Source organism: Carassius auratus, unplaced genomic scaffold (assembly GCF_003368295.1).
Source record: "Carassius auratus strain Wakin unplaced genomic scaffold, ASM336829v1 scaf_tig00215205, whole genome shotgun sequence".
NCBI classification, from domain to species: Eukaryota; Metazoa; Chordata; class Actinopteri; order Cypriniformes; family Cyprinidae; genus Carassius; species Carassius auratus.
The window spans coordinates 579573-605928 of NW_020527982.1; the positions used below are offsets into that span (position 1 = coordinate 579573).

At 36.6% G+C, this 26356-nt stretch overlaps 2 protein-coding genes across 4 annotated transcripts; one reads left to right on the forward strand and one right to left on the reverse strand.

Annotated features, from left to right (window-relative positions):
* The first annotated feature begins 727 nt into the window (after positions 1–727).
* Positions 728–8388, forward strand: LOC113093980 (wiskott-Aldrich syndrome protein-like). Of its 2 annotated transcripts, none has more exons than XM_026259609.1 (11): positions 728–994; positions 2558–2698; positions 2966–3052; positions 4320–4416; positions 4557–4589; positions 4688–4723; positions 5152–5320; positions 5429–5607; positions 5683–6620; positions 7112–7220; positions 7432–8388. In XM_026259609.1, the coding sequence occupies exons 1-11, from the start codon at positions 890–892 to the stop codon at positions 7482–7484; spliced, it is 1947 nt and encodes a 648-aa protein (XP_026115394.1). In that variant the 5' UTR covers positions 728–889; the 3' UTR covers positions 7485–8388. The 2 variants fall into 2 exon arrangements, with proteins under 2 accessions (XP_026115394.1, XP_026115395.1); XM_026259610.1 differs by having other exon boundaries at positions 859–987.
* A 152-nt stretch (positions 8389–8540) lies between these two features.
* On the reverse strand, positions 8541–26320 carry LOC113093979 (semaphorin-3F-like). Of its 2 annotated transcripts, none has more exons than XM_026259608.1 (19): positions 26212–26320; positions 25037–25595; positions 21755–21883; positions 16762–16922; positions 16562–16624; positions 14359–14478; positions 14163–14256; positions 13213–13332; positions 12926–13071; positions 12727–12841; positions 12328–12397; positions 12043–12187; positions 11613–11835; positions 11078–11166; positions 10880–10921; positions 10625–10782; positions 10288–10355; positions 10056–10180; positions 8541–9648 (listed from the first exon to the last, which is right to left on the reverse strand). In XM_026259608.1, the coding sequence occupies exons 3-19, from the start codon at positions 21870–21872 to the stop codon at positions 9253–9255; spliced, it is 2253 nt and encodes a 750-aa protein (XP_026115393.1). In that variant the 5' UTR covers positions 21873–21883; positions 25037–25595; positions 26212–26320; the 3' UTR covers positions 8541–9252. The 2 variants fall into 2 exon arrangements, with proteins under 2 accessions (XP_026115393.1, XP_026115392.1); XM_026259607.1 differs by having other exon boundaries at positions 10056–10183; positions 26212–26319.
* Positions 26321–26356: the final 36 nt, after the last annotated feature.

Here is a 26356-nt window from a genome sequence, read left to right on the forward strand (position 1 = left end):
TAACAAGCTAACTACTGGCTGCGAAACAACGGGGACAACATGTTAATAAAGGTTAAATGAAAATCAAATGTTTTTCCATGCTAATGTAATTTTTCATACAGATCTGTATTAGCTGTGACAAGAGTTTTTAGACATTTAGCACTGACTGGATAAACAAATCCAACTGCCTAAAGTACAGAAGACAACTACATCTGTTAAGAGAACCAAAAACAAAACAAACAAATCTCAGTGAGATGTTTTGCCTTGATTTTTTTTTTTTTTTCAACTATTGCCTCAACTTATTATTTTTAACAGTTAAAAACTAGAAGCTTCAGTGTGGTTGTGTGAAGTGCTTTTTGGTGAAAGTTTGTGAAAGGCCAAAACTCCCTTAACATGACATGGCCATGATATATTTCATTTTCCTTTCACCACCCCTTTATTTATTTATTTATTTATTTAAACACTATTAGTAATTCCTGAGTCCATTTGATTAGTTTGATTTCTGCTCTTCATCATATGTGACACACAGACAGATATTAAAGTCACCAAACATGGGCCGACTAACAGAATCTTGAAACACATGATACAGTGCAGAAAGGCTGTTCTGATGATCTGACTCCAGTGACAGGGTGGCTTTAAGGGGACTTCCGCTCTCATCTGAAAGCAACATGAGTATACAGTGTCACATTGACAACAAGGCGAGAGAATGAAAATAGAAAAAAACATGTGGCTGTCCATTTCCTGTGAAAAGCTTTTGTCTGCTGATGCTGAGAGTAAGAACTAGGAAGAGAAACTCAATGTTCGCTGTTCAGTCAAGTCACCAGTAGTACAGAGGAGATTTCTCATTCTCTTCCAAGGTCTCTTTCGAGTTTCATTTTTTTTACGGTTTGTTCCATGAGCATATGAGGCCATGAAGCGAGCAACGAAGGGGAAAGGCCAGGAGAGTGTGGGCAGCTCTCTGCTTAGTCCACAGGAGAATGAGAGGCTGGAGCAACTGCTGGGCAAGAGGTGTGTGGTAAGTAATATCAGACTGTTTGGCAATATCTGAAGAAAAGATCTACTGACCATAACGTTTTACTTCTCTTTTTGAGAAGCTTCATTTATCTCATGTATGAAGTGGAACATTTTCACTTTGACCATGTGTTAGAAAAAAAATACCAAATTCTGTAACTTAATTTAGAAAAGCATTGTAACTTAATGGTGTGACTTTTAAAGTGTACAAATATTTGTGTTTTAAATGGAAAAAGTATGCAAAACCCTACAGAAAAGTGACCTTGTGCTGTGAAAAATTTTTAATAGCAAAAATTGTAAAACGTGAAACAGCACATTTAATGCAAAACAGTGCAACATTTATTAAAATCAGCATTATTTAGACAATGCATGTATTGTAACAGTACTCTTAATGTTTTTTAAAGTGTGAAATATCAGTACAGTGATATTTTCAGTACCCGCGTGACACGTTACAAATGAAGTTTTCTTCATCTCAAATTCAAATTGTATTTTCTTTACATTTTCTTTAAATATTTCAATATTTCTGTATTTCTTTTTATGTACCAGTGTTTCACCTATTATTTGAATTTTGCTCTTCATTTCATTGTGTTTTAGGGTTAACGGAAATGCCTGTAAAATTAATGGATAATGTCCTGTACACACACATAGTTGAAAATTAGCACTAGCTATAATCTCTATATGCTGCACATCAGTTACAGGCTTTGTATTGTAACTATGTTTGCTTGTATGGTCCCTGTTAAATAAACTTTAAATAAATAAATACATACATCCATGCATTTATTTATTTGCCTATCTAATCACAGTCACATAGGTCATAATGCACATCAAAGAAAGCTGTTGATGAACCAGTAAATCCAAAAATCTTTCTCATTTCTGTACTGGGTGGTTTATTTCTGCTTCCTCCAATCATTCTATTATGACACAGTCAGGACCAGATCCTGTTGTTGCCGGCTATATTCTTTATACTAACATTCGTATTCATGCAGAAGCATTTATCTAATGGTTGTACATACATACAAATATGCACCGATTATGAAATTGTATTGCTTAATTTTCAGAAATGTAAGTAGTCCATGCTCATCAAAAAAAAAAAAATATATATAAAAACAAACAAAAAAGTATGTATATTTATAATTATTATTAATAAAAAAAATTGATGGAAATTAACACAGATTTTTTTTTAACATGGTTGCCTTTCTCTGACAGATCAGACCCTACAGTGCTACAACTGCCATTTTGTGGGTACATTTTTGGTGTTGCTTGAATGCACAGTGAAAACTTTTGTGATTAAAAGGAAGAGAAGGTGTGAAATTAGCCCTCATTGCAGCTTGAACTGTGATCACTGAGGGGGGGTTTGACAGGGGAAGTTGCTTAAAGACATTTCCTGCCACAGAATAAGGCTTTTAAAGAGCTATTGTATAATATAGACCTGCCATCTTTAGGTACAGGTTTTGGACACTGGGTGTAGTTTGCTTGGGGTGTTCATTAGTGATCATAATTCACATGCAATCATGCACGTGAGGGAAGTGTGGCACTAATGACATCCTTTTTCTGGTTTTGTCTGCAGTCTCTGTCCTCAGCGGTGGTGCAGTTACTTATGGCTCTTCCGAGTGAGCCGAACCGCTGGACACCACAGCAGTCTGGAGTCGTTTGTTTCGTCAAAGACAGTCCTCTGCGCTCCTTTTTCATCCGTCTCTATGACATCAAGGTTCTTAACCCTCTTGTTGCTAAACACGGTGAAAACCGCAGGCCCTCAATAAATGCATTAGCTCTGACATTTCTAGATTTTACAGATCATTATAATAAGCATCACATTTTCATGTGCATGAATTAACATCTCAACAAACTATCTAAAAAATATATATGTAATAAAATAAAATGAATACGCATTTACCCATTTAGTTCCACAAATTGTTTGACCTGCTTTTATTTGGGAGAAAACTGAGATGATCTCAGACCTGTTTCTTCCCTCCAGGCAGGGAATCTGGTGTGGGAACAGGAAATCTATAATCAACTGATGTACCAAAGGACCAGGCCTTTTTTTCACACTTTCCCTGGAGACGTAAGTATTTACCTGCTGAATGTAAAGCAGTTCATTGCAGCCTCACTGCTATTCTTACAATTGATTTTAACATTTGTATGCAGATTGACATAGCAATAAGAAAAAAAATTTGAATCAGGGAAGTTTTTTATTTCTCTTTCCTGTAAAGTTATCTTAGCGCATCATTACTTCCTCATATTAATGTCTACAACAGAACTATCTGCTGTTGCATTTAGACAAGCAAAAGAAGCTAAAGTTACCCACAGTATTTGCATGCAGTTGTTGCTGATGAAACTCTAACTGGCCATAAAACTATAACACAATGTATTGTCAGACACACTGTAACTCTAACTCTATTTTGAAAACTGATTGAACTATCTAATGTAGTAAACAAAAATACAGTCACATTTTATAAGTAAAGAAGCTGGAAGGAATACCCAGCATCCTTTGCATTTGAACACTTCTTATTTGCATATCCTCGTTTGTTCTTCTTGCTTTCTGTCCTTTTGTCTTAGCTGCACCACTGCCCCCCCCCCCAAAAAAAACACATTAATTAAGATTATTATAACAAATGTTAAGGGGAAGGAGAATTTACATGTGTCAGGTTTTTCGACAAGAAATACTTCTGCAAAGGATGCAGCTTTCTTATAGCAGCTTCCTCAATCCTCATTCTCACCTCCTCACAGTGCGATTAGAGATTTGAGATATCCTTTAAGGTGGCTAACCTTGATCGGTTTCTGGGTCAAGGGCTCAAGGACGGAGGAGCGAGGAAACGTGGAAGCATCAGTTAGAATATTGAGAAGCAACCTTGGTCAAAGCACAGTGGCTTATCAGGATGTGTACATTTGTTACTGTTATTTTGTACTGATACATTTTTAAACCGTTTTTGGTGACGTTTTATTTGGAAACAATTGTTTAATTATGTTGATAGCTGTTCCTTTTGATATGTTTTATTATTCTTTTTTTTTTACATCTTAAAATCTAAGTTAAAGTTTTTAAAGGCTCTGCCATATTTTGGCTTATGTCTAATACTAACGTTTATCCACAAATTATGATTACATTTTGATTTAACATTCATTTTCAACGTATGTTAAGGCTACTTTCCAAAAGTTGGCTAGCTTAATGATAAGAATGTTATCGTAATGTTCAAACAATCATCAGCTTTAATGTACGCTTCTGGCAGTGTAATTTAACCCTATATTATCTAATAGTTGACTATGCTTTCTTGTTTACTTTAATCAGGCGTCTTTATAATAATAATAAAAAAATGTTTTGCATCTCTCCTCAGGAGTGTCAAGTGGGGTTGAACTTTGCAGATGTAGCAGAGGCCGACAGTTTCTTTGCCGTGGTGGAGGAGAAGATCAGCCAGAGAAATAATCGTTTTGGTATCCAATAATTGTGTATTCATTTCTTTGAACCATTTCTTTCATTTCAAACTACTTCATGAATCTGATAATGAAGATGGATCTACTGTAATTAGGCATCTCACTTAAAATGTTTTATGTTTTCCTCTAATAACATAAAGATAAACAGCAGAAAAAAGGACAAGAACATAGAGGTAATGTAATTTCTCAAAAATCCTTTTTGTTTATTTATTTAGAAGTGTAGGTTATTTGAATAAAGTGCAAGTCAAATATATTTCTATTATATTCTTAGATCATGGGGCTTTGCCACCACTTCCTCCACCAAATGGTAAGTAAATCGCTTTTTACAATAATATTTTGCTTGTCTTATGAGAAACTAAAAGTATTTGTATTTTAAAAGTTATGTTTTTAATAGACCTTTCACGTCTTAATAAAGATGCTCACTAGCCTTTACTTTATTTGAAAAGACACGGCAGTTTAATCTATTTCTTGTGCTGCAGTTGTTTTTATTGCTTCCATTTTTACTAAATTGAAATAGTGTTCATATGGTTACTGTAAAAAGAAAAAAGAAAATAAAGGGTTATTATTGTCCCTCCACCAAACATCCTGCGCTTTCTCTGCCTCTCATGTAAACTACAAGCATTGAATGTTCTGAAAACAATACATATTTAACTCTATATGTTCAGTGATGTAAAACGGCATGAAGTGTACACAAATAATAATCAAAAAACACTATTATTGCATCTTCAATCACAGACTCTGGTACTCCTACCTCTTCCTCCATGCTTCCACTGGCACTAAGTAATAGCCAGAACCAACCTACCCCTTCCAAATCAAAGAAAGACAAGAAAGAGAAAGACAAGAAAAATAAGAAGAAAGGATTTAAACTGCTGAAAGGGGCTATTGGAGCACCCAGTGGATTCACGTGAGTGAATAAGTAGACTCACTTTTACCAAGAGAAATGTCTTCTGAAGAGGTTTTTGTTAGCTTACTTTTATGTGTGTGTGTGTGTGTGTGTGTGTCATGATTTCAGGCATGTAAGTCACCTTGGCATGGGTTCCAACAATTTGGACCCGGAACTGATGAAAGTTCTGTCCTGTGCTGGGATCAGTGAAGCAGATATGAACGATTCGGAAACCTCTCAGCTCATCTATGAGGTCATTGAGCGTTCAGGTGGAATTGAGGCCGTTAAAAAGGCTGTGAACCAGCAGGGTAAGTCCCGGTGATATACAAAGTTAAAATGTTAGATTTGTTTCATGTTAAATCTATTGTTTATTTTTCTTTTAGAGCCTACTCGCCCTCCTGTTCCCAGTGGACATCGGGGTTCTCTTCCCCAAGTGCCGTCTGGGTCCTCCTCAACGCCGCCGCCTGTCCCTCAAGGTCGAATGGGGCCTCTACCTCCTGTCCCCGGTCAGTCCTCTGGTCCACCTTCTCATCGAGGTTCCCTTCCACCAACACCTCAAAGAGCGGCTGCATCACCACAAACCCCTGAGGGCCGCAGCGGTCCACTGCCGGCCCGTTCTTCATCATTAGGACCCCTGCCACCAGTGCCTGCCGGAGGGCGTACTGGGCCATTGCCTCAACCTCCAGGATCCCGCAGTGGACCCTTACCACCTCCACCTGGAGGTCGGAGTGGAAGTCTGCCCACACCACCACTTCCAGGAGAACGTAGGGAGTCTTTAACACCCGCTCCAGGAAAGAGACCTGGACCACAAATGACCGAAAGACGAGGTAGCTTTCTGCCGCCCCAACCTGCCGAGGCAGGCCCACCTCCACTACCACCAGGAGTGAGGAGCTCACCCTTACCCCCGCCTCCAAGAGACAATAGTGATTTTTTGCCACCTCCACCACAATCTGATACGCTATTACCTCCTCCCCCGTCTGATTTCTTCCCTCCTCCACCCTGTGACTCGTTTCTTCCTCCTCCACCTGAAGACTTTAATTTTCTGCCTCCACCTCATTCTTTTGACTCCAACTTTCCTCCACGAAGCAATTGCTCTGGGTTTGACCCTCCGGCCCCTCCGATGTCAGCCAAACCCAGTGCAGGCGGACCTCCCCCGCCACCTCCTCCTCCTCCTCCAGCTCCCGTTGCTGCTCCTCCTCCATTGAACTTTGGAAACAACCCCTCATCTCCAAGTGGTCCACCACCTCCAGCATCCAGCAGTGGGGAAGGGGGTAGAGGGGCATTACTTTCCCAGATTCAATCAGGGATGAAGCTCAAGAAAGTGAGTATCTAAACCACCAAAGTTAATAATTAACCATTTAATTGATCCAAAATGACAGTAAAGGCTTTTATAATGTCACAAAAGTTTCTATTTAAATGCTGTTCTTTTTTTCTATTCATTAAAGAATTGTGAAAAGTTTTTGCACAACTGTTTTCAACATTGATTACAATAAGAAATGTTTCTCGGGACTGCAGGGATGCATGCTACAAATTTAGCTTTGCCGTCATAGAAATAAATTACATTTTAAAATACATTATAACAGAAAGATGTTATCTGAATTTGTAATACTATTTCGCGATCATTGCAGATTTTTCCGTATTTGTGATAAAAAATAAATGCAGTCTAATATTTTGTTGAAAAGATGAGCTCATTATCATTATCACCCACACACAAGATCTAGGCACGGATAAGGTTCCCATAATGTTAGCTTCTCGTTATGCTTAAAGTATTTCACTTTATACAAAATATATAAAGTAATGTCTTTTGCCCAGGTGAGCGCCAACCCAGAACCACCTCCGCCTGCCCTGGATACAGGAGAGGGAATAGTTGGAGCTCTCATGATGGTGATGCAGAAGAGGAGTAAAGTCATCCATTCATCTGGTAACCACCCAATCATTTTTTTTTTTTTGTCATTTATTATAGTAATAATTTTCGGTCGGAGTTCATTGTACGAAAGGGAAAATGTAGTACCTTTTATATTAATATTTACACAATTTATTTTGTAATTAATGCTCAGACAATAAGTTGGTCTGCTGGTATCTTCCATAACTATTAACCTTTAACCCTTTGCCTTATCTACCATATCTTGTAGAAGAGGATGATGAATTTGATGACGACGAGGAGGACGATGAAGAGTGGGATTAATCCTGGTGTAACTGAAATACTTTAAATATATGTACCTAGGCAGTTTTAGATGTTTTGGAAGGGAGATGTACTGATGTTCTGGCCAACTCAGAAAAATGTGGATAAACGGCCGATATGAAAATTCTATTCCTAAACATATTAAATCAATTACACAGAAATAATTTGTTTAAAATGCTATGGGTGATTTTAGGTGACACAACATTTTATTATACAGGATGAAAAATGGATTTTCTTTTTGAGATTTGCTAAATATTACATTTATAGATTACATTTATTAAATTATAGTATTTTTGTTTACCTGAGCATCCAGTGATATCAAAGGTAATTAAAAGGTCATCTAATTTAAAAAATAAAGTAAAATATTGTACCGATATATCATGCATATGTTCTCTTTCTAGTCTCAAAGGTTCTCAGTCTCTATGTGTTTATCAGTTGATGTAGATTCTATAACTGATATAATGTGGATCTGTACTGAATGTATTTGCAATATGTAAATATACTCCCATGTGAACTGAAAATGTAATCTATGGCTCACAAATTATTTATTATTTATTATTTCTTTCCATACAAGGTATCTAAGAGCAAGACACAACATTGTAATTTACAACCACACTATTCTAACTATTTTACAAAAAAAAAAAAAAAAAAAAAAAAAGAGACAATTTTTGTGAAATATTTCCAGTGTTAGATATTATCGGAGTGAACTCATATGACGTTTGTATTTGCTAAAATGGTGATTGCTCAACCAGGCACAAAGTGTGAACTGAAATGAACAACATAAAAGTGTCAGTGTCAGTCATTTTGAATATTTTAAATAAATAAGACAACATATCGAATTTCTCAATCATGCAAAAATGCCCTCCACCCTTATTCAGTATCCTCTGACAACAAAGATCATCCCATACAAACAAAACTATACAACTTCAAATAAATATATATTACAAATGGTGAGAAACAGTCACAGATATGAAGACGAACGAGTTCTTGCAAATGTTTGGCACCATTATTAACACAGTTATTAGAATCCATACATATATTACTAATAAACATATATACATACATTTCTTACAATTTCATAATCCAGGTGGAACATTAGACAGTGCACTGGCCCAGTGACTGGTGAGTTAACAAAGGGTCTTCCTGATGACAGGATAGTGGAACGTTTCAAAGCTTGAGGTAATATCCTCTTTAAAGGTGCTTTATGGTTCGGATGATTTTTTGATTTTAGTTAAAGCCAGTATGTAAATCCTGGAGGTCATTTATAGCTTAATTTGTGAGATTAGTAAAAGCTTATACCGGTTTATAATACTGAAATTCAGTCAAATCACTATGGCAAATGGAAATGTTAAGTCCTACATCAACAACAACAACAAAAAAAGATTTTTAAACACAGGAAAAATCTCTAAAAAGCCACTTCCAAATATTTGGATTAATTAATTTTACATGAATATTAATAACATTAATTTATACAACTGGTTAACTTCTGAACACTGTAATTTAATTCATTTTTAGATGTCAAAAATACTTTGGAATACTGTACAAATGTAATCATAATTAATTGTTTAAAAGTTTCCAAATACTTTTTGGGGGGAAATGAATACATTTAGATTTTTAAGAATCAAAACTCTATTTTTATTCACTTTGAACACTATAAAAAGTGTCTAAATGGTCCAAAAGTGTCCACATACTTTTTGGTGCCACTGCATATGAACTAACCTATGCAAGTCCACAAACCGCTCGGAGTGAGGTGACTCTTTTCTTGTCCTCCTCACTCCTCACTAGCCTTCAGTGCATCTGTGTGTCTGCGATTTGTACGTTTGGGGAGGTCAGCCTGTGAGTTTCCCCCGGCCGTCAGCTGCTCCCAGTAGGACTTGCAGTATTGCTGAATCAGACGCATTTCAGGCTCCAGCAGGAGCTCTGGGGTCAGAGGTGCAGGGTCCTGTTGATGGTCTTTGTGATGTCTCCTTGACGCCTCTTCCTCCTCATCGGGGGTGGTGAGGGCTACAGCGATGTCCCGGTCCAGGATGCGCAAAGAGACACGAGCCAGCGTATGTTTGAAGTTATTTTCTGTGGCCAGGCAATGGTAGAGGCCTGCGTCTGATTTGGTGAGTGTTTTCAAAAGGACCCCCTGAGGAGTCTTAAGAACCTCACCGTCTCGATTCAACTGTCAACAAAAACATTTTTAAATGTTTCTGAAAAACTTCTCATGCTGAACAAGGTTGCATATATCCGACTAAAAATAAACAGTGATATTTTGACATTTTATTAGATATTAAAGTAACTTCTCTTTTAGAAATAATTTCTAATATGATGATTTGATGCCCTTTATTATTGTTGAAAACTGTTATGCTGCTTAATATTTTTGTAGAAACTGCATTTATTTAAACTAGAAATCTTAATTTGTTTAATGTTACATTTTCTTAATTTATTGTGTCTTAATGTTGCTGTATAAAATGTTTCATTTCTTTAAACTATGCATATTAACCACCAAAATAAAAATCTTGTTATGTAATGTTATATTTGGCTGGTTAGTTGGTTGGTTTGAGATCAAGGTAAAGAATCCAATCATACCACTTTTCTTCTTCCATCTTTCTGGTAGAGCCATTTGATAGTGGCTTGAGGAGAGCGCGGCACGCACTCCAGAAATGTGCTGCTACCCTCCACACCGAACTGAACTTTCTCCTGCAGTCTCCTCTCTACTGGTAAATACAGAAAGATATTACAGTCATATTATACAAATACATCGGACAACCCTCATTATAATCTTGCAGACTATTTATTGATGACTCTTTGTTTTTGTTACCTTTAGCATTGTAGCCTCGGCACTGACGCAAAGGGTCACCATGTTTAACATCCTGCCTCCTGCTCCTCCTACATGAAATAATACAAGATCAAATCAAACGCCACATCATTTCCTCATCATACACTCTCATCTTGATTCAGCTGTGAGAAGACTAAATATAACTAAGCACAATTTTAAAGGGGTCATATAATGTGATTTCTATTTTTCTCTATTTGAAAAAGAATGTGTTTTCTGAGCATTAAAGCATGTCAACATATTCTGTTACATCAAATCCACAAAATAATGATCTTTAAAAAAAGCATCATATGACCCATTTAAAGATTTCAGTTTTTCAGACCTTTTGGTGGCTTGTGTAAAGGCAGAGCAGTTTTCCCCATCCCAAGCGCAGTAGGGGTCTCTGGCCAGGCAGCAGTCTGAACAGGCCTTTCCATATACTCCACAACGGTGCAAGGACATCTGGGTAAGACCTGCTTCTGAAGATGCGTACAGTTGTTGCTGCAAAAAAAACAAAAATTATAAATATATATAAAATAAAATTTCTGTACATTTCTAACAATTAGAGGCTATTAAAATGTGTTTTATTATATCTTACCCTTTTGGCTGATATGTACATTGTTTTGACAGGAGCAGGCGTCTATAAATAAGGAATAGAATAGCATATTATATTTTAAAAAATGTATTACACACACACACACACACACACACACACAAATGTCATTATTTCTTTTTAGTATGACATTAAAATACTTGTCTGAAGGAGGTCTGAAAAATACTTGTAAAATGTATTTACCCTGAAAACTTCCACTTCCTCTAAAGTGAGCTCTTCCATTGTGGTGGGATCCTTGGGCAGGACTATAACTTTTTGGACAGTACCACGATCTGTGAGGTGAGGGAAAAGTGATACACTGTCAGCACAATATGTTTACCAAAATCTGCAACTTACATTACAGATGATCAGAAAATGTAAAAAAAAAAAAATCTATGGTGGGGACTTGGTTCTGTGCAACGGTTGTTGATTGGGTTTTGGTCGTTGCGTTTAAAAGTGGAGGCAGATACATGTGAGCTCGCAGGGCTGAGTTTAAATAATTAGAAAAAAGTCCAGCATATTATGACATTTTAATTTAACATTATGAGGTCAAAAATGATTTAAAAAAATGTACATATTCCTGGATGAGTTGTTCACAACAAGATCTATAATATGCATTTACAAAAAAGATATGGGGAATTTTCATTTCATGCTTACTTTAACAACTAAACTATACCACACCAAGTTAACATATTCCCTTATCTTGACAAATATCCGCATTCAGAAGATGCAAGCTCACCTGTTCCCAGGAAGAGAACCTCATATCGGCCATCCACAGCATCCACCTGATCCACTGCAATAGTAGTAAAGCGATAGTCTACACCAGAGCGCACCACCAGAGGACGCTTGTGAATGGGATACACGGGGTGATACATGAGAGGATGAGCACGAATGAAGTTCACCGCATCCTCTGAGAACTCTTTTGTGGACTGAAGGCCTGGTGTGAATGTGCCTCCTGGACACTGATGTGGGACATGGAGGAAAAGCCAGTCAGAAAAAATGTACATGCTTATGGGTTTGCTTGTCTTAAAAATATCTTTATAGCCATAAAATATATCATAGACACTCTAAGAATATAAGAAACACAAATGGATATGCAATAACAAATACTGTGGGTGAAATTGTAATTTTTTTCATAAAGCTTAATAGAGAAACTGAGTGAAACTCACTGTTCCCGGACGAGGATAGGGAATCTTCCCTGTGTAAGTAGTCCATTGGTAGTTGTGTCCGTGTTTATGGGCAAAGGGGCCATTAAAGACATTTCGGATGTCAGCCATTGAGTAGACACAGACGGCTGAGCCTTTAAACACAGAACTAAGAGACAAGAAAAAGATCAAAAATTCAGAAACAATTAAATGATTTCCAAAGTGAAATTAAAGCACAAAAAGAGGAGTATGAAAAGTCAGAAAGTGCTATAATTTGACATTTTGTGTTGATCTGCAGAAAATATGTACCCAGAAGTTGAGAAGACACCATATACCACCGGGTTTCGTTCATCCTGGGTGGGTTGGATAAACACGTCCCCTGGAGCAGACGAGAAGGTATAATATGAAATAAAATAATATGGAATTCAATGGAAACAATCAACTGTTTGATTACAAGCAATCTTTAAAATATCTTCTTTTATGTTCAACATAAGAAGGCAACTCATTCAGGCTTGGAATGACATGAGTGTGAGTAAATGACAGAATTTGTATTTTTGGGTGAACTATCCCTTTAAGTATGCATCACTTAAAATACAACAGTATTTGCTATATCTGAAATACTTGGCAGATTTAACACTGCTAGATTGTATGTAACATATAATAAACTGCAATGAAATAAACTTGGGAAGAAAAAACAACAACACCCACTCAGTTCTTCAAAGAAGGTTTCCACCCCATCATCGCCCATCACAGAGCACACCAGCCTGGCCTTCAAAAACGTTGTCCATTTGTTCACAAGTAACTTCTGTCCGCCCTCATCATTCTGTAATAAAATGAACAGTTGTTTATTGACTGGCTGAGCTGTGAACGTTCAGTTTCTGTTTACAAGAAGCAAGATCTTGCTCACCAGGCAAACACGGCCCACTCTGGCAAGCGCACTTGGACTCGCTCCAGCCCCCGAGTCCAGACTCTTCTCACGGAAGAAGAAATAGAGTTTATCGTCATTCTTCTCTGAGCTGTCAGGAATCTGTTTCATGTGAACAAATACAGGTTCTAGGAAATAAACAGAGTGTGCCTGTAATGTCCATCCAAATATTTAATGGGAACATAAACAGCTGAGCAAATATTTATTGTCAATCTAATTAAATTGTCATCTTACAATACAAATACTGTATGAACAGCCAAGTTATTTACCATTCAGCCACTTAGAGTCATACTGCTCTGATCTCACAGCTGGCCGGCTCCCCATGGTCCTGAAGACACCTGGATCAGTGCTCATGAAGTCCACCGGCACTCCAGCATACAGGTTCCCATCTAGATGGAGGAGAGGTGAGGAAAAGATGAATGCCGCTGTCGCCTTTGGCTTGCTTAGATGGGGACGCTTGACTAATTGCACACACACTATTGAAAGAGAGCTGAACTGGATGATGACTTAACTGAATCAACAATGTACTGACTTGTTATTGTCTTCTTGCATTATTGACAAACTATTTTCTAGGGGTGCGCAATAAATATCGTATGATAATTAATCCGCATCTCATCTTTAAAGCCGATTCTCTAATCAGCTGTAAATTCCATCAGGTGCGTGATTTCACATTGAGCAGCTGTTACTTCACAGAGCCATTGTTAACTGAGAAGATGCGCAAATAAACGATGATATTCAACGTGGATTTGCGCAGCTAGTCAATTAACACACGGCTCCATGAAGTAACAGCTGCTCTATGTGAAATCACGCACCTGATGGAATCTTATCACAGACAATATGTATACCAATTAGCTATGATTTACCCTGGAGCAAATGTAGCTGTCCAGTGTTATGAATCTGTTTTGATATTTTTTTCTGTTATAATTCTATTATTCTAGTCTATATTCTATTATGTTACGATTCTGTTATGATTCTGATACTTAATATGCTATGATTTCAAAATTTCATGCTATGTTATGATTCGGTTAAGTTTTTATATGTATTTTTTCTGTTATCTTATTATATGTGTTCGTTAACTTATGTTATGATTCTGTTATGTTCTGCTGTTCTGGAGTTTGTTTGATAATATGGTGAACTGCAAAAGTTGCTACAGTAGGCTTGGCTAGTAATGGGCTAGCAACGGATCAGTTACATAAAACCTTCATTAATGGTTTCTTACTAATCAGGGCTGCAACATTCTCCTGGTTTGGATCGTAGGAGCATTTTCCCTTTCCAGAGTCCACATATCCAGGAACCAGTCTGAAGAGATAGTCCTGTGGACATCAGAGCAGGGAAAGCATTGGTTGGGTTACTGCTGGTTGTGTCTACATACGAGTATAAAGAGTATGGTTGTGTTTGTGTTGGTGTGCGTGTACCTCAGCTCTCCAGCCCCTGTTGATGAAGGTGCAGATGGGTTTATAAGCTCCTGTGCCACAGGTGTACAGGTGAGTCCTGTTCCATGGCTCAATCAGACGCACAAAGTTAGCACACTCTCCCTGAAAACACACACACAGACAAACACAAACAAACCACTGTTAAAAAAAAAAAAAAGGTAAGGCGTGTTAAATCTAAGTCAGAACCATGGTTAAATGATTCTACTCGTGCTCTCTGACAGGTCTGTAGGCACACGGAGCACAAATGGAAGAAGAAGGACAAGCTTCAAGTTTCTTATGATATTTTTAGGGCTTCGCTGTCAAAATATTAGATAATGGTCAAATGAGCGAGGGGCAACAATTTTTCTGATATTATTGAAAAAAAATAGTTGCAACCCCAGAGTTTTACTTAATACCTTGAACTCCGCCATTAATCCTCTCTCTGGAAACATGTGAAAACTTTCATAATCACTTTATTGAGAAGATTGCCAATACTACACAAACACAATTTTAGTGTCTACTAACAGTCCTCAAGTCATTATTCCTACACGCATTTTTAAACAGGTTTTTAATGTTACTGGCCCAAGGATTTTGGCTATAATAAATTGTTCCCCGTCTATGGGCAATGTACCATCTTCTTTTAAACATGCTATAGTGCAGCCTGTTTTGAAAAAATCGAATTTGGACCCTACAGAGCTTTCTCATTTCAGACCAATTTAAAAACTACCTTTCCTCTCAAAAGTTCTGGAGAAGGTAGTTTTTATCCAATTACAGACCTTTTTGATGAGAAATTCAGTGTTTGAAGTTTTACAGTCAGATTTTAGAGCACAACACAGTACTGAATCAGCGCTTTTAAAAGTATATAATGATATTTTATTGAGCGTTGACTCTGAAGCCTCAGCAATTTTGTTATTATTAGATATTAGTGCGGCATTTGATACCATAGATCATAATATCTTGGTTTCTCGTCTGGAGCATTATGTTGGCTTTCGAGGAGTTGCCCTTCAGTGGGTTAAGTCTTACTTCTCTAACAGAAGCTTTGCAGTTAATCTGGGTGAGTTTTTCTCAACTCCAGCTCCACTAACTTTGGTGGGGGTTCCTCAAGGGTCTATTCTCACTCCTCTCTTGTTCTCATTATATATGCTTCCTTTGGGATCTATTCTCAAGAGACATAGTGTCTACTTTCATTGCTATGCTGACGCAAATTTATCTGCCACTGCAACAAAAAAATTAGCCTGTCTGAATGCCATAAAAAGCTGGATGTCCCTACATTTTTTAAAACTTGATGATAAAAAAACAGAGATCATCATGTTCGGGCCATCCGATAATTTTGTGCCTCCTAACCTCAGTCTTGATCCATTGGCCCCATATAATAAGTTGTGAGGAATTTGGGTGTATAATTTGACAAAGCTTTTAAATTTGATAAACAAATAAATGCTGTTGTCAAATCCAGTTTTTTTAATCTGAGACTTTTGGCGAAAGTAAAGACTTTTCTTTCTATTAATGATCTTGAGAAAGTCATACATGCCTTCATTTTTTCACAGCTTGATTATTGTAACTCTCTTCATGTAGGAGTCAGTCAGACAGCACTGCTGCATTTGCAAGCAGTCCAGAACGCGGCCGCTAGACTACTGACAGGTACACGGAAGCATGAACATATTACACCAATTTTATTGTCACTTGAGTGCCTGCCGGTACATTAAATAATTGAATACAAACTTTTATTATTTGTTTTTAAATCATTGAATGGCCTGGCTCCAACATACCCAGACCGAAACTTAGGGGTGATCAGGCTTTCTCAGTTGCTTCACCTAAACTGTGGAACATATTACCTCTGCATATCAGAATGGCTCCATCAATAGCTATTTTTAAATCTCACTTAAAATCTCATTTATTATCCCGTGCTTTTAACCTTGATTAAGTCCGGAGGCATGTCTTATTTTGAACTTGGACTAATTGTGTATGTAAGTTATTTTTGTATTGTTTGTCTTTTGTATTATTGGTATTAGATTGAAGTCTGCTGTGCATCACTTTGGGCAAATGCTGTTGTATTCAATTGTGCTTTATAAATAAAATAAACAAACAAACAAAAACTGAGACAGGTCATATTGATTTATGTGAGACCAAGAGTCTCACATCTTATTTATTGAGTCATTTAGTACTAATTAGAGTTGTGGTTGGTTAGATGAAAATGATGCAAACTTACATGCCTGCCTTTCCCAGTCATCTGACACTCTCCCTTTCTCTGGGCTGGAGCCGGCCAGTGGATCTACAAACATAAAACACCCACCACATTATGAGAAGAATTCAGGGACACTTCAATTCTTCTGTGGTCAGTGTTTGGGTGCTAATTGCTTGGTGTTGTTTTGTTGTGAATGGATTCGATTCATTTGAATCATCACTTACAATGAGAGGCTCTTTGTTGATGTTTTGCATGTCGAGAGAGACCAGATATTCACGGCTGCCCAGGTACAACCGCCCCTGGTCTGGGTCAACATGCAAGATCCGGTAGTCACTGGTGTTGAAGGAGAAACTGAATGGCCTCGTTGTTCGAGTGTCCATAAGTTCTGATCAATGACAAAAGAAAAGCACAGGAAAAATATTAAATAAACTGCTTGATAAATATATATACACAAAAACAGTCAAAAGTTCATGTTTTTTACAGGAGTTTTTTATGCTCATCAAGGCTGCATTTATTTGAACAAAAATACAGGAAAAATGTAATATTGTGATATATTATTATGGTGGAAAATAAAGTTTCTCTATTTTAATATACATTAAAACAGTTGTGCTACTTTTATTTTTAATTTTTTTTCAGCATTCAGGAACAGGAAAAGAACAGAATCTATTTGAAAAATAGATTAGAAAAAATATAGATGTATTTACTGTCACACTGGTCAATTTATTGACCTTGCTGAATCACAATAGTCAATTAAAGTACATTAAAAGGTACAAAAGTTAGAAAAGTTAAAAAGGTAGAAAAGTTAGGATTATTAATAAGTAATCTATTAGTAAAATAGAGTTTCATCTGTAGGGGGAGCTCTTTGCTCTTTACTCACGCATCTGCTCTCTGACTAACCTAACATGCTCTCAGTCTGATGACATACTTCTGTGGGCATTTCCTTTTTCCAGATGAAATAATTAAAATAAAAATCTTGTAACAGCAGGGTTCTGGGCCGCTCGTCTTCAGCGAGCTCTTCTCCAAGGTGGAAGGAAGAGCTAAGAAGCGCAAGTTAGTTTCTCTTGGGAGTGAACTGCACTTAACACAGTTCAAGAAACATTTCCTGAGTGCCAGCAAACAGAAAAACACTTCCACATGTGGGCCAAATATTCAGTCTTGAACTGTTTATTCAGACATTCTTGCAGGCTGTCACAGAACTTTAAAAAGAACAGCAGGCCCTGATGCAAGAATTACAGTTAATGTTAATAATGTTTACAATAATTAATGTTACAGTTAATAAAACGACGTGTGTCGGTTATGAATTATGATCAGATGATTTCAGGCCTGCAGAGACATCAACATCTATTAATAGTATTAATTTTAATTCTGTCACTAACAAAAATCATGTGACACTGAGGACTGAAGTAATGGCTTCTAAAAAATGCTGCTTTGCCATCACAGGAATAAATTACATTTCTAAATATATTAAATTGTAATAATATAATATTCCACATTATTACTATTTTTACTGTATTTCTGATCAAATAAATGCAGTCTTGCTCAACATAAGAGTTAGCTCAGCCTACGCAGCACTTTGTTTCGGTTTTATCAAGCTGAAATGAATGCAAGAGTGGGTCAAAGAGCTGGAGTCATTTTCAGGGTGTCTGATGAGCTTTTAAGAGCTGAATATTTCAAGAACTGCACTACTGAGTGACAGGGTGAGTCTTTGAATGCAGCTTAATACAAGCTCACTGTAGCCTTATAAAATTGCTAAATATGTACTAAAACCTCAAACTACAAGCGGAAGACAGATTTGTCAGTGAGCTTTGACATCTTTCACTGGATGATCATCCGTATGGATGTATACACACCCATGGAAACATTTAGGCACAGGAAATGTGGGCATTTCAATGACGTTGTTAATGTTCTAAAAGTATCTAATATGTTTTGAATGTGTGTTTACATGATGCTCTAGAGTAGGTGCTAAAATAACTGCTAACAATCTGTTGGACAAGAAACTGGGTGGGCAGAAGGGAAAGATCGTATGTACAATCCTGTTCCCCGTTCTTCCTCTTTTTACCGTTCAGGAAAGAACACCGGACACAGCACCTCTGCCAAACCTGCAGTGGACCAAAGTGGACGCAGCACAGGGTTCATTACAGACGCTGGTACAAAGGTGAGGCTAGTGATTCAACATCCTGCAGGAAGTCTTTGTTGTGAGAAGAATTCAACTGGGACTCAACAATACACTAGTGCACTTTCAAACAGATATCAATCTCATATATAACAAAACAAAAAACATATATTATATAAAAAGGAAAATAAAACAAAAATGTCAAAATATATTTTATATTTAACTAATCTGAAATTTAAATTCAGAAACCTTTATTTACCAAAGTAAATACATTTATATTTCTACCAATATTAAACAATTAATATTTAAATTTTATATATATATATATATATATATATATATATATATATATATATATATATATATATATATATATATATATATATATATATATATTTTTTTTTTTTTTTTTTTTTTTGAACGTTACTAATTTGCCACAATATATTTGAAGTATGCTGAAAAAAAAATATTAATTCAGCATGTCAATCTGAATAAATTATTAACTTGATCAAAGTAAATTGCTTAATTATAAGAGGTAAGTTTACAACTGGGCTCATTAGGGCCATTGTAGTATATCACGTTCTTCTTTCACTCTTTTTGCCAGTTTCACACAGTATTCTCATAGTCTCTAGTTGTGTACACTTTCTAGAGCTACACAAAGACCTTCCCTCATTTGCAGGCGCCTCCGAAACAAAAACCATCCCAGTGATAAACAATGAACAATCCATCTCAGATAACAGAAAACAGTGAGACCAATGAGACAAGTGGATTTTTCTCTCCAGCTATTCTTGATGTGAAGGAGAGGATGGTGGTGAGGGTGAGAGAGGGCTTAATACTGGAAGGGGTGATCTTTCCTGACGGGGGTAAAATACATTGCAATTGAGGAAAAGGGTAGGGCAGAAATGGACTGGATCAGAGCCAAAGAGTTTCAGTGGAATTACAGGGACTGGTGATGAAAGACAAGACAAAGCTAACAATAACTAGCTAGAAATTACTGAAGGCATATAATTCAGCCAAGTCATCTCTTCAATTAGGTTTTATCAGGGCACAAGCAGGAGCAATATGAGCCCCGGGCAATGTGAAATATGAAACAAGAGGTGATTGATATTGGAAACAGCTTTTCTTTCTCATGAATCCTACTAACATCATTATGAATTTCCTTCAAGGCACTTTTAACCCATCTTGATTGGATTGTTTGTGAAAAACAGAGGGGTCAACTGAATTCTCTAAATCTCAAGCATCACTAAGAATTGAGGCATCAAACATGGTTTACTGGAAAATAGAAGAACCTCTACTTATTAGTTTTGAAGCAATGAATGTTCTCTTACTGTCAGTTGTCCATAACCATCATCAGACCATTAAACATCCCACCTCAAAAAATAAGGGATGCATCGATATTAAAAATCTGGCTGATATAACAAAACTAAAATGTTTTAATAGTTTGCCTAAATTAAAAATGCAAATAATAAAAACAATTGTTTTACAAGTGCAAGTGATTTTAGACGACAAACAATATCATGTACAATATGAAAAGGTTACTTTGAACAATTATTTAATTATTAAATAATGGTCTGTTTCCAAGTGGAGGGCAATTTTCAAGCAGGTCTTGACCCGTTGCTCTAGTTCTTTGATTTTACACAGCAATTCTTCCAAGGAAAATTATTCCCAAAATATCCTTGTCATAATTTGCCAAATAACCTAAAAACAACTTCTAGAAATAATAAAATAATAACTGCAACAGAATATTTAAAGAGAGACCAACAAAGGTAGCTTTGGGTGTTAACTCAAGTCAGCTTTTAATGTAGGTCATAGTTATTGTATCCTAGCAAAGAATGAGGCCCCACAGAAATAGCAAACTAAAATGGAGAAAATGCTCCTTCGGAAAAAAAGCTGTTTACAGTCTGGTTGGTACAACATAAACAAGTACAAAATTGTGCTCATATTCTGGTGGCATGTTGCATTTTGATGTTCGCCATGTTTTTAACCTCTTATGTGATTCACACTTTTAATTCCTGTTTACATCAGGTATGTGTTAAGCAGCCAATATTTCAACCTGCTTCAAAAATATAGTTAGAGAGCCTGTGTAAGGAGAAGATACCGGTGTATGTATTAGTTGCACTGATGTGTGTATGAAGAGAGAACAGAAGACCTCTGAACATATTTAGATTTACAATTACTCCTTGGTATTTCATTTTTTATTGTTGCCCTCCTATAGAATGTTTTATGGTGCAAAAAACTGAGAAAAGTTTCCATTTAATGGGAATTTCCAGTGACACCACATTGCATTATCTCATCTTAAAATCCAGGAAATTACTAATATTACTGAGCTCTTGAATTTTTTTTAACAATAAACGACATACAGGATTCGGAGGTTCTCTGGAATATGCTCCATTGAGGACGCCCACCCAGATCCAGAACCTTTCCCACCTCAACCGCGCTATCAACATCCACCATTTGTTTTCAGCCAAGAACTACTTGGCACTGAAAAGTAAAACCATGCAAACACATGTCCGTATGCGTGTACATAATTAGCTATAATGTGGAAATAAAATTGCTCCCTACAAGCCAAATCTGACAAAACCTTCCTACATCCAAACACATTCTCAACAAAAAAATGAAATAAAATATTGTTGTACTGTATATGCCATTTTGTGAAATAAATAGTGCGAGTAAAATATTCACACTGAAAATTCCAACAAGAAGTGCAAATGAAATACCCAGATGTTGCATTATTTAACTTAGAAGTGTGAAATGTTTAGTACTTAAAGGGTTGAAGCTTTAATTGCATAGTGAAGGGGAAGGGGCTATCAAGAGCATTTACCTGTCTAAATGTCATACTATAGACAGTGAAGTACTGTATATAGTGTATAGCATGTCATTTGGGACACAACTAAAATGTTTTCTTCAAGAGGAAGGGTGTGGGTTATGGTTAGTAAATAGCATTCTGTATATAGCTTTAACCATCAAAGTCTGGTATGTCCTCATTTAGACTATGTGTGTACATGTGTGTGTACATACAGGCATGTGGGTGTATGCAAAGGTGAATAAGAGAAGCTGAGTATTTGAGTATGCACAGACAGGAAATGAATAATGTTTGTGCTCACCTTTGAAAGCCAGGTGTACTCTAGGAGCGGAGCGATGTGTGCAGGCCACTTCAAACACAAACAAAGCCAATATCAACAGGAGAAGTCTCGTTTCCATTACTCTCATAGTTAGACCCATTCGCAAGCAACCTATAAAAAAACCACACAAAAGAAAGAAAATAAAGCAAGTTGGACATGTAGAGAGAAAAGCATGGGTGAGGCTAAATTTATCACTGATTTCGACAAAGGAAGAGGCTGAAATGACAAAAGGAAGAACAGACGAAGGACGAGAAGAGGAAAAAAATAGCTTGGAAATAAATGAGAGACGAAAAGGAGGAAGAGAGATGGAGACAGTTTGAATTAGACAGACAACAGAAGAAACAGAAAGCAAACACTGGTACTGTACTCAACTATGTTGTATATTTAGCCTTGAGTTTTAACAGCCAGACAAATCCCGGCCTGTCACACCTTCCTCTATTCAACTCCATGCAAAGACAGAGGTTTCAGGCCTGCATTAGAGGGTCAGCATTTATGCAACATGGTGTCAGTTTTATTTTAGGAAAAACAGGTGGCGTTAATCATCTTCATCCACTCGGTGCAACTGCACAGACTAATTTGAGAGTTAGCAGATTATCATATCGTAAGAGATGTGGTTTGTGACCGGTGTACGAGAGGTGGAGCTCATGCATGAGTGTCTTAATAATTACAGATAAACTTCTTTTCTTTTTCCCTTCTTTTTAGAAATGTAATGTTAAATCTAAATAATATTTAAAACAAAAACTTTACTAATTTACTAAAAATAACCAATACTAAGGGTACTTCAATACGTACTTCAATACGATATTTGGACATTTTTTTACATCATGCTCTCAATAAAATAACTGTAATTAACTGGTGAATTCCCAATATTTAATGAATGAATTGCATATTTAACATGCTTTAGAATAACTGAATAGGTCACGCTACTGGGAAAAGGTGGGGAATCACTCCAAGCTGCCGCAAAGCCCCATCACGCTGCTCATTGTTATAACTTGGAAGAACTCGCTGGAGTACAGGGCTGTGACTGCTGCCTCTTTTAGATCAGTTTCCATCAGGTACTGATCCTGGGCTTCAGTATATGACATCATCAGCTGGCCAGTGATGTATGTGAGTGATGTCAGCACAGCAGGGATTCACATACTTGGGATTTGTATGTTCATATATTCTCTTCATTGGAAATGCACAATTAAATCGGCTTAAAACCCATGCCAACTTGCAGATTTTTTAGTAGCACTTAGAAATACTACATCTTTGCATATGTCACAGCTTCGTTCTAGGGCTGTTTGTCTGTTTTACTCTAAGGCAAATGTTTTGACACTAGGCAACTCGCTTAATTCTTTTCCACAAACTCACGCGCACACATAAACAAACACCGGTCCAGGATTTGCCAGCTGTCACTGGTTCAAATTCACATTCAAAGTGCATCTAGGGGCTTGTCCAGGAATGTACTACATGTCCAAACTGCAAGATGACATAGAGTGAGAACTGTAGATTGCATAGAAAAGTTGGTAAATGAGAGCAAAGAGTAAAAAAAAAAAAAAGAAAAAAGAAAAAAAACACTAGAGATAGTTGTCTCAGTCTGCATGTTCATGTAGATGTGTATCATGACTGTAGACATCAGACTGGGATCATAGCTGCTTTGTTAGTGTTAGAAAAGAGCAAAGAAGCATTGAAAAGCTGCAAATGCACATTTGTGATCCTTGGTACTCTTGTGAAAGACTATGAAAATCAACAAATAATTGATATCATATTTTCCAGCTCGAAGCATCCTCACTTTTGAACCTTATTTCAAAAATCCTCTTATGTTTTACCATGTTTCACTGGTTCTTGATGAAACTCATTCTTTATGCAAGATCAGATCTGTCTTATGTCTCCTCTCCTTCACATGTTCAAAAGCACCAGTCACTCAGGTGTTCTTACATGTTGGTTCTGGCACTGGTTTGAGGGAAAAGAGTAGGAAGCACAGGCTCTCATTCACTCACACACACACACAAACACACATCACTTATACACCTAACCTAACAGGATAGACACATGCCGTAGATAGACGAACGGAGAGATGAGAGACAGACAGACAGACAGACAGATAGAGCAAATGCATGTCTACATCACTCAAGTAAACAGTTAAGTGACATATTTGCTGTTTTAAATCTTGAGTGGAACTTCACAGGTGTAAGCTGTTATACTTTCTTGTTAGCATGCATTATGGATCAGTCGTCCTCCGCCGGAATGGCCAGCATATGAATTATGGATGTTCAAGCACAATCTATGACATCCATTAAATCCAACTCCAACGGGTCTGTTTTTTTTCCCCTTTTTTTGTGACTGACAAAACGCTAGGTTGTTGTACCACTATTTTTAAAAGTCCAAATGCAAAGTGGTAAATACAAAAAGGGTATAAAACAATCAAATATTTATAAACACATACAAACTGAAGCCTGATGTTGGAGTGCCACACTAGTACTTGACAATTATGAACAGATTTGATAGTCCTGAGTTTGCTAAAGTGGACAGGACAAATTTTGCACATTTTGCCTCTCATGTTAATTCTGACTTTTCAGTTGTAAGCTTTATATATTAATAGGAAACATAATTACAATTAAGATATAATTCATTGTAAACTGATGATCTCGATGAAAATTCAATCTGCAAATAACATTATTTTATACAAAACTTCACGAACTGACATTCAAAGGATTTTGGTCTCTTTCTCCAAACTGTTCATATAATACAGAAATATAATAATACCTTCAACCACCACAGGAACACATGACAGTACCAGTTTAAAAAAACAATTAGTCATCAAATTACAATTTTAAAAGGACATTTCAGTTCATAAAGCTGCTCTAACACAAAACATCTCTAAAGTATAAACTTTTCAAGCATCCATACACAGATGAGATAAAAGGAAATTGACTGAACACACAAATAACTGTCTGGAAAATGTAGCCTACATACAGGATATATTTGATTTCTGCTTTAGATTCATCCTACAGTCATCCTCATATAGTGCATAAACCCTGTATGTTATGTAAGGTGACGTTGGAGTGCCTGTAAAATATAAACATTGCTGCAGGTTTGCACAAATTTTCAGTTGTTGTACTTTCAACTAATAACAAAAAACAACATTCTCTCTCTCTTTTTATTTTAACTTCTACAGCAAATTCCCTGTCAACTAGGCTACCTGAGGTCAAAATCTCTTTTATGACAAAATGAAGTTTAATATTGATTTCTCTATAATCTGAGAGAAGTAGCTTTATTCACCCGATTCTCTGGTCTTCTGTTTCAGTCGGTCTGTTGCTCCGTGTTTTTGGTGTCTCGAGGCGCTCACTCTTTACCGTCTCCGTGAGCACAGCTCGTGCCTTACTGAAATTCTGATATCCGTCCAAAAACTTCTCATAAAAACATAAGAGCTGTTATAGCTCTAGCCTTTTGGATTCTCACTTTTGGGGCGTGTCAGTCAGTCAAAAAAAAATGATCAGCGATAGAAGTTGCAGTTTGTGCACGTAGTTTAATTCCTCAGGATACTTCCAATCTCTTATCTAGACAGTTGATGAGATAACGGCAACAAAAGTCAAGATGTGTTTTGCAGTTTTCGTGAAAATATCTCCAGCGTTTGCCACTTTGAATACAAAACAGAAAGATGTGTTCGTTTTCTTGTCACGCAAGCTCCACGCTGCACGTCTCCGTGAGTTGAAAGTGTGCGCGGTGGCAGGTGTTTGGTTTATTTCGCCCGTGAAGTGTCACGGTCCAGCCCCTCAGCACTGCTCCCAGCGAACCGCCTTTAACCGTGAAGAGAGCAGGAAACTACTGAACATTTCCTCTGTTGTTGGCCAGGGAAAAAACATACAGTTTACTTAACAATCAGTGACGGGGCATGTTTTTACCATGGAATCTGCCATTAAAATCCCATGACGGTTTTAGGACAATTTAAGCAATAAAATATTAACCAAACGGAACTGAAACGACAAAACATGTAAAAGGCAACATATGATGATTGTATAATTAAATATGATGGTTGAATAATAAATGAGAAAAGTTTTATGTTTTATGGTTTTATTAAATATAATTGTAACATTTTAGACAGGATTAATGAAAATGATTCAAATGTATTATTATTAGGTTTCAGTTGAAAATTTGAGCAAACATGCTGAATTTTCATCATACCAATTGTGTTTACATTTTACAGTTATTCATATTTTCATTTAAGATAAAATACTACTATACAACACTTTTTAAAATTAATCAGGAAATATAATAAATTATAATATATTTTAATAATTACATATTCTAATTATTATATATTATATACATTTATAAAAACAACATGCAACATGAAGTGGTAAGAATTATATATATATATATATATATATATATATATATATATATATATATATATATATATATATATATATATATATACATATATTAATTCATACCTTTGTTCAAAAAGTTCAGAAACGGTTCAGCACAGTGTACATGGTGTGAAATCTTTGTGGTCTATCCTGTCTGTCTGTCTCACCTCATTAGATGTGCACATCACTGTGCTGCAAAAAGAGTGACAGACAGTTGTCAAGCCGTTGT

Bases quoted from the DNA above. Each gene is read 5' to 3' on its own strand.
- LOC113093980 (XM_026259609.1), top strand. From the start codon at position 890: ATGAAGCGAGCAACGAAGGGGAAAGGCCAGGAGAGTGTGGGCAGCTCT. The intron at 4,417-4,556 runs GTATCCAATAAT...AATAACATAAAG, and splicing joins CCAGAGAAATAATCGTTTTG to ATAAACAGCAGAAAAAAGGA. The intron at 4,590-4,687 runs GTAATGTAATTT...TTATATTCTTAG, and splicing joins AAAAGGACAAGAACATAGAG to ATCATGGGGCTTTGCCACCA.
- LOC113093979 (XM_026259607.1), bottom strand. From the start codon at position 21,872: ATGGGTCTAACTATGAGAGTAATGGAAACGAGACTTCTCCTGTTGATA. The intron at 16,923-21,754 runs GTGAGCACAAAC...GTCATTGATCAG, and splicing joins AGTACACCTGGCTTTCAAAG to AACTTATGGACACTCGAACA. The intron at 10,184-10,287 runs GTAACAAAAACA...TGTATTTACCAG, and splicing joins CCGAGGCTACAATGCTAAAG to TAGAGAGGAGACTGCAGGAG.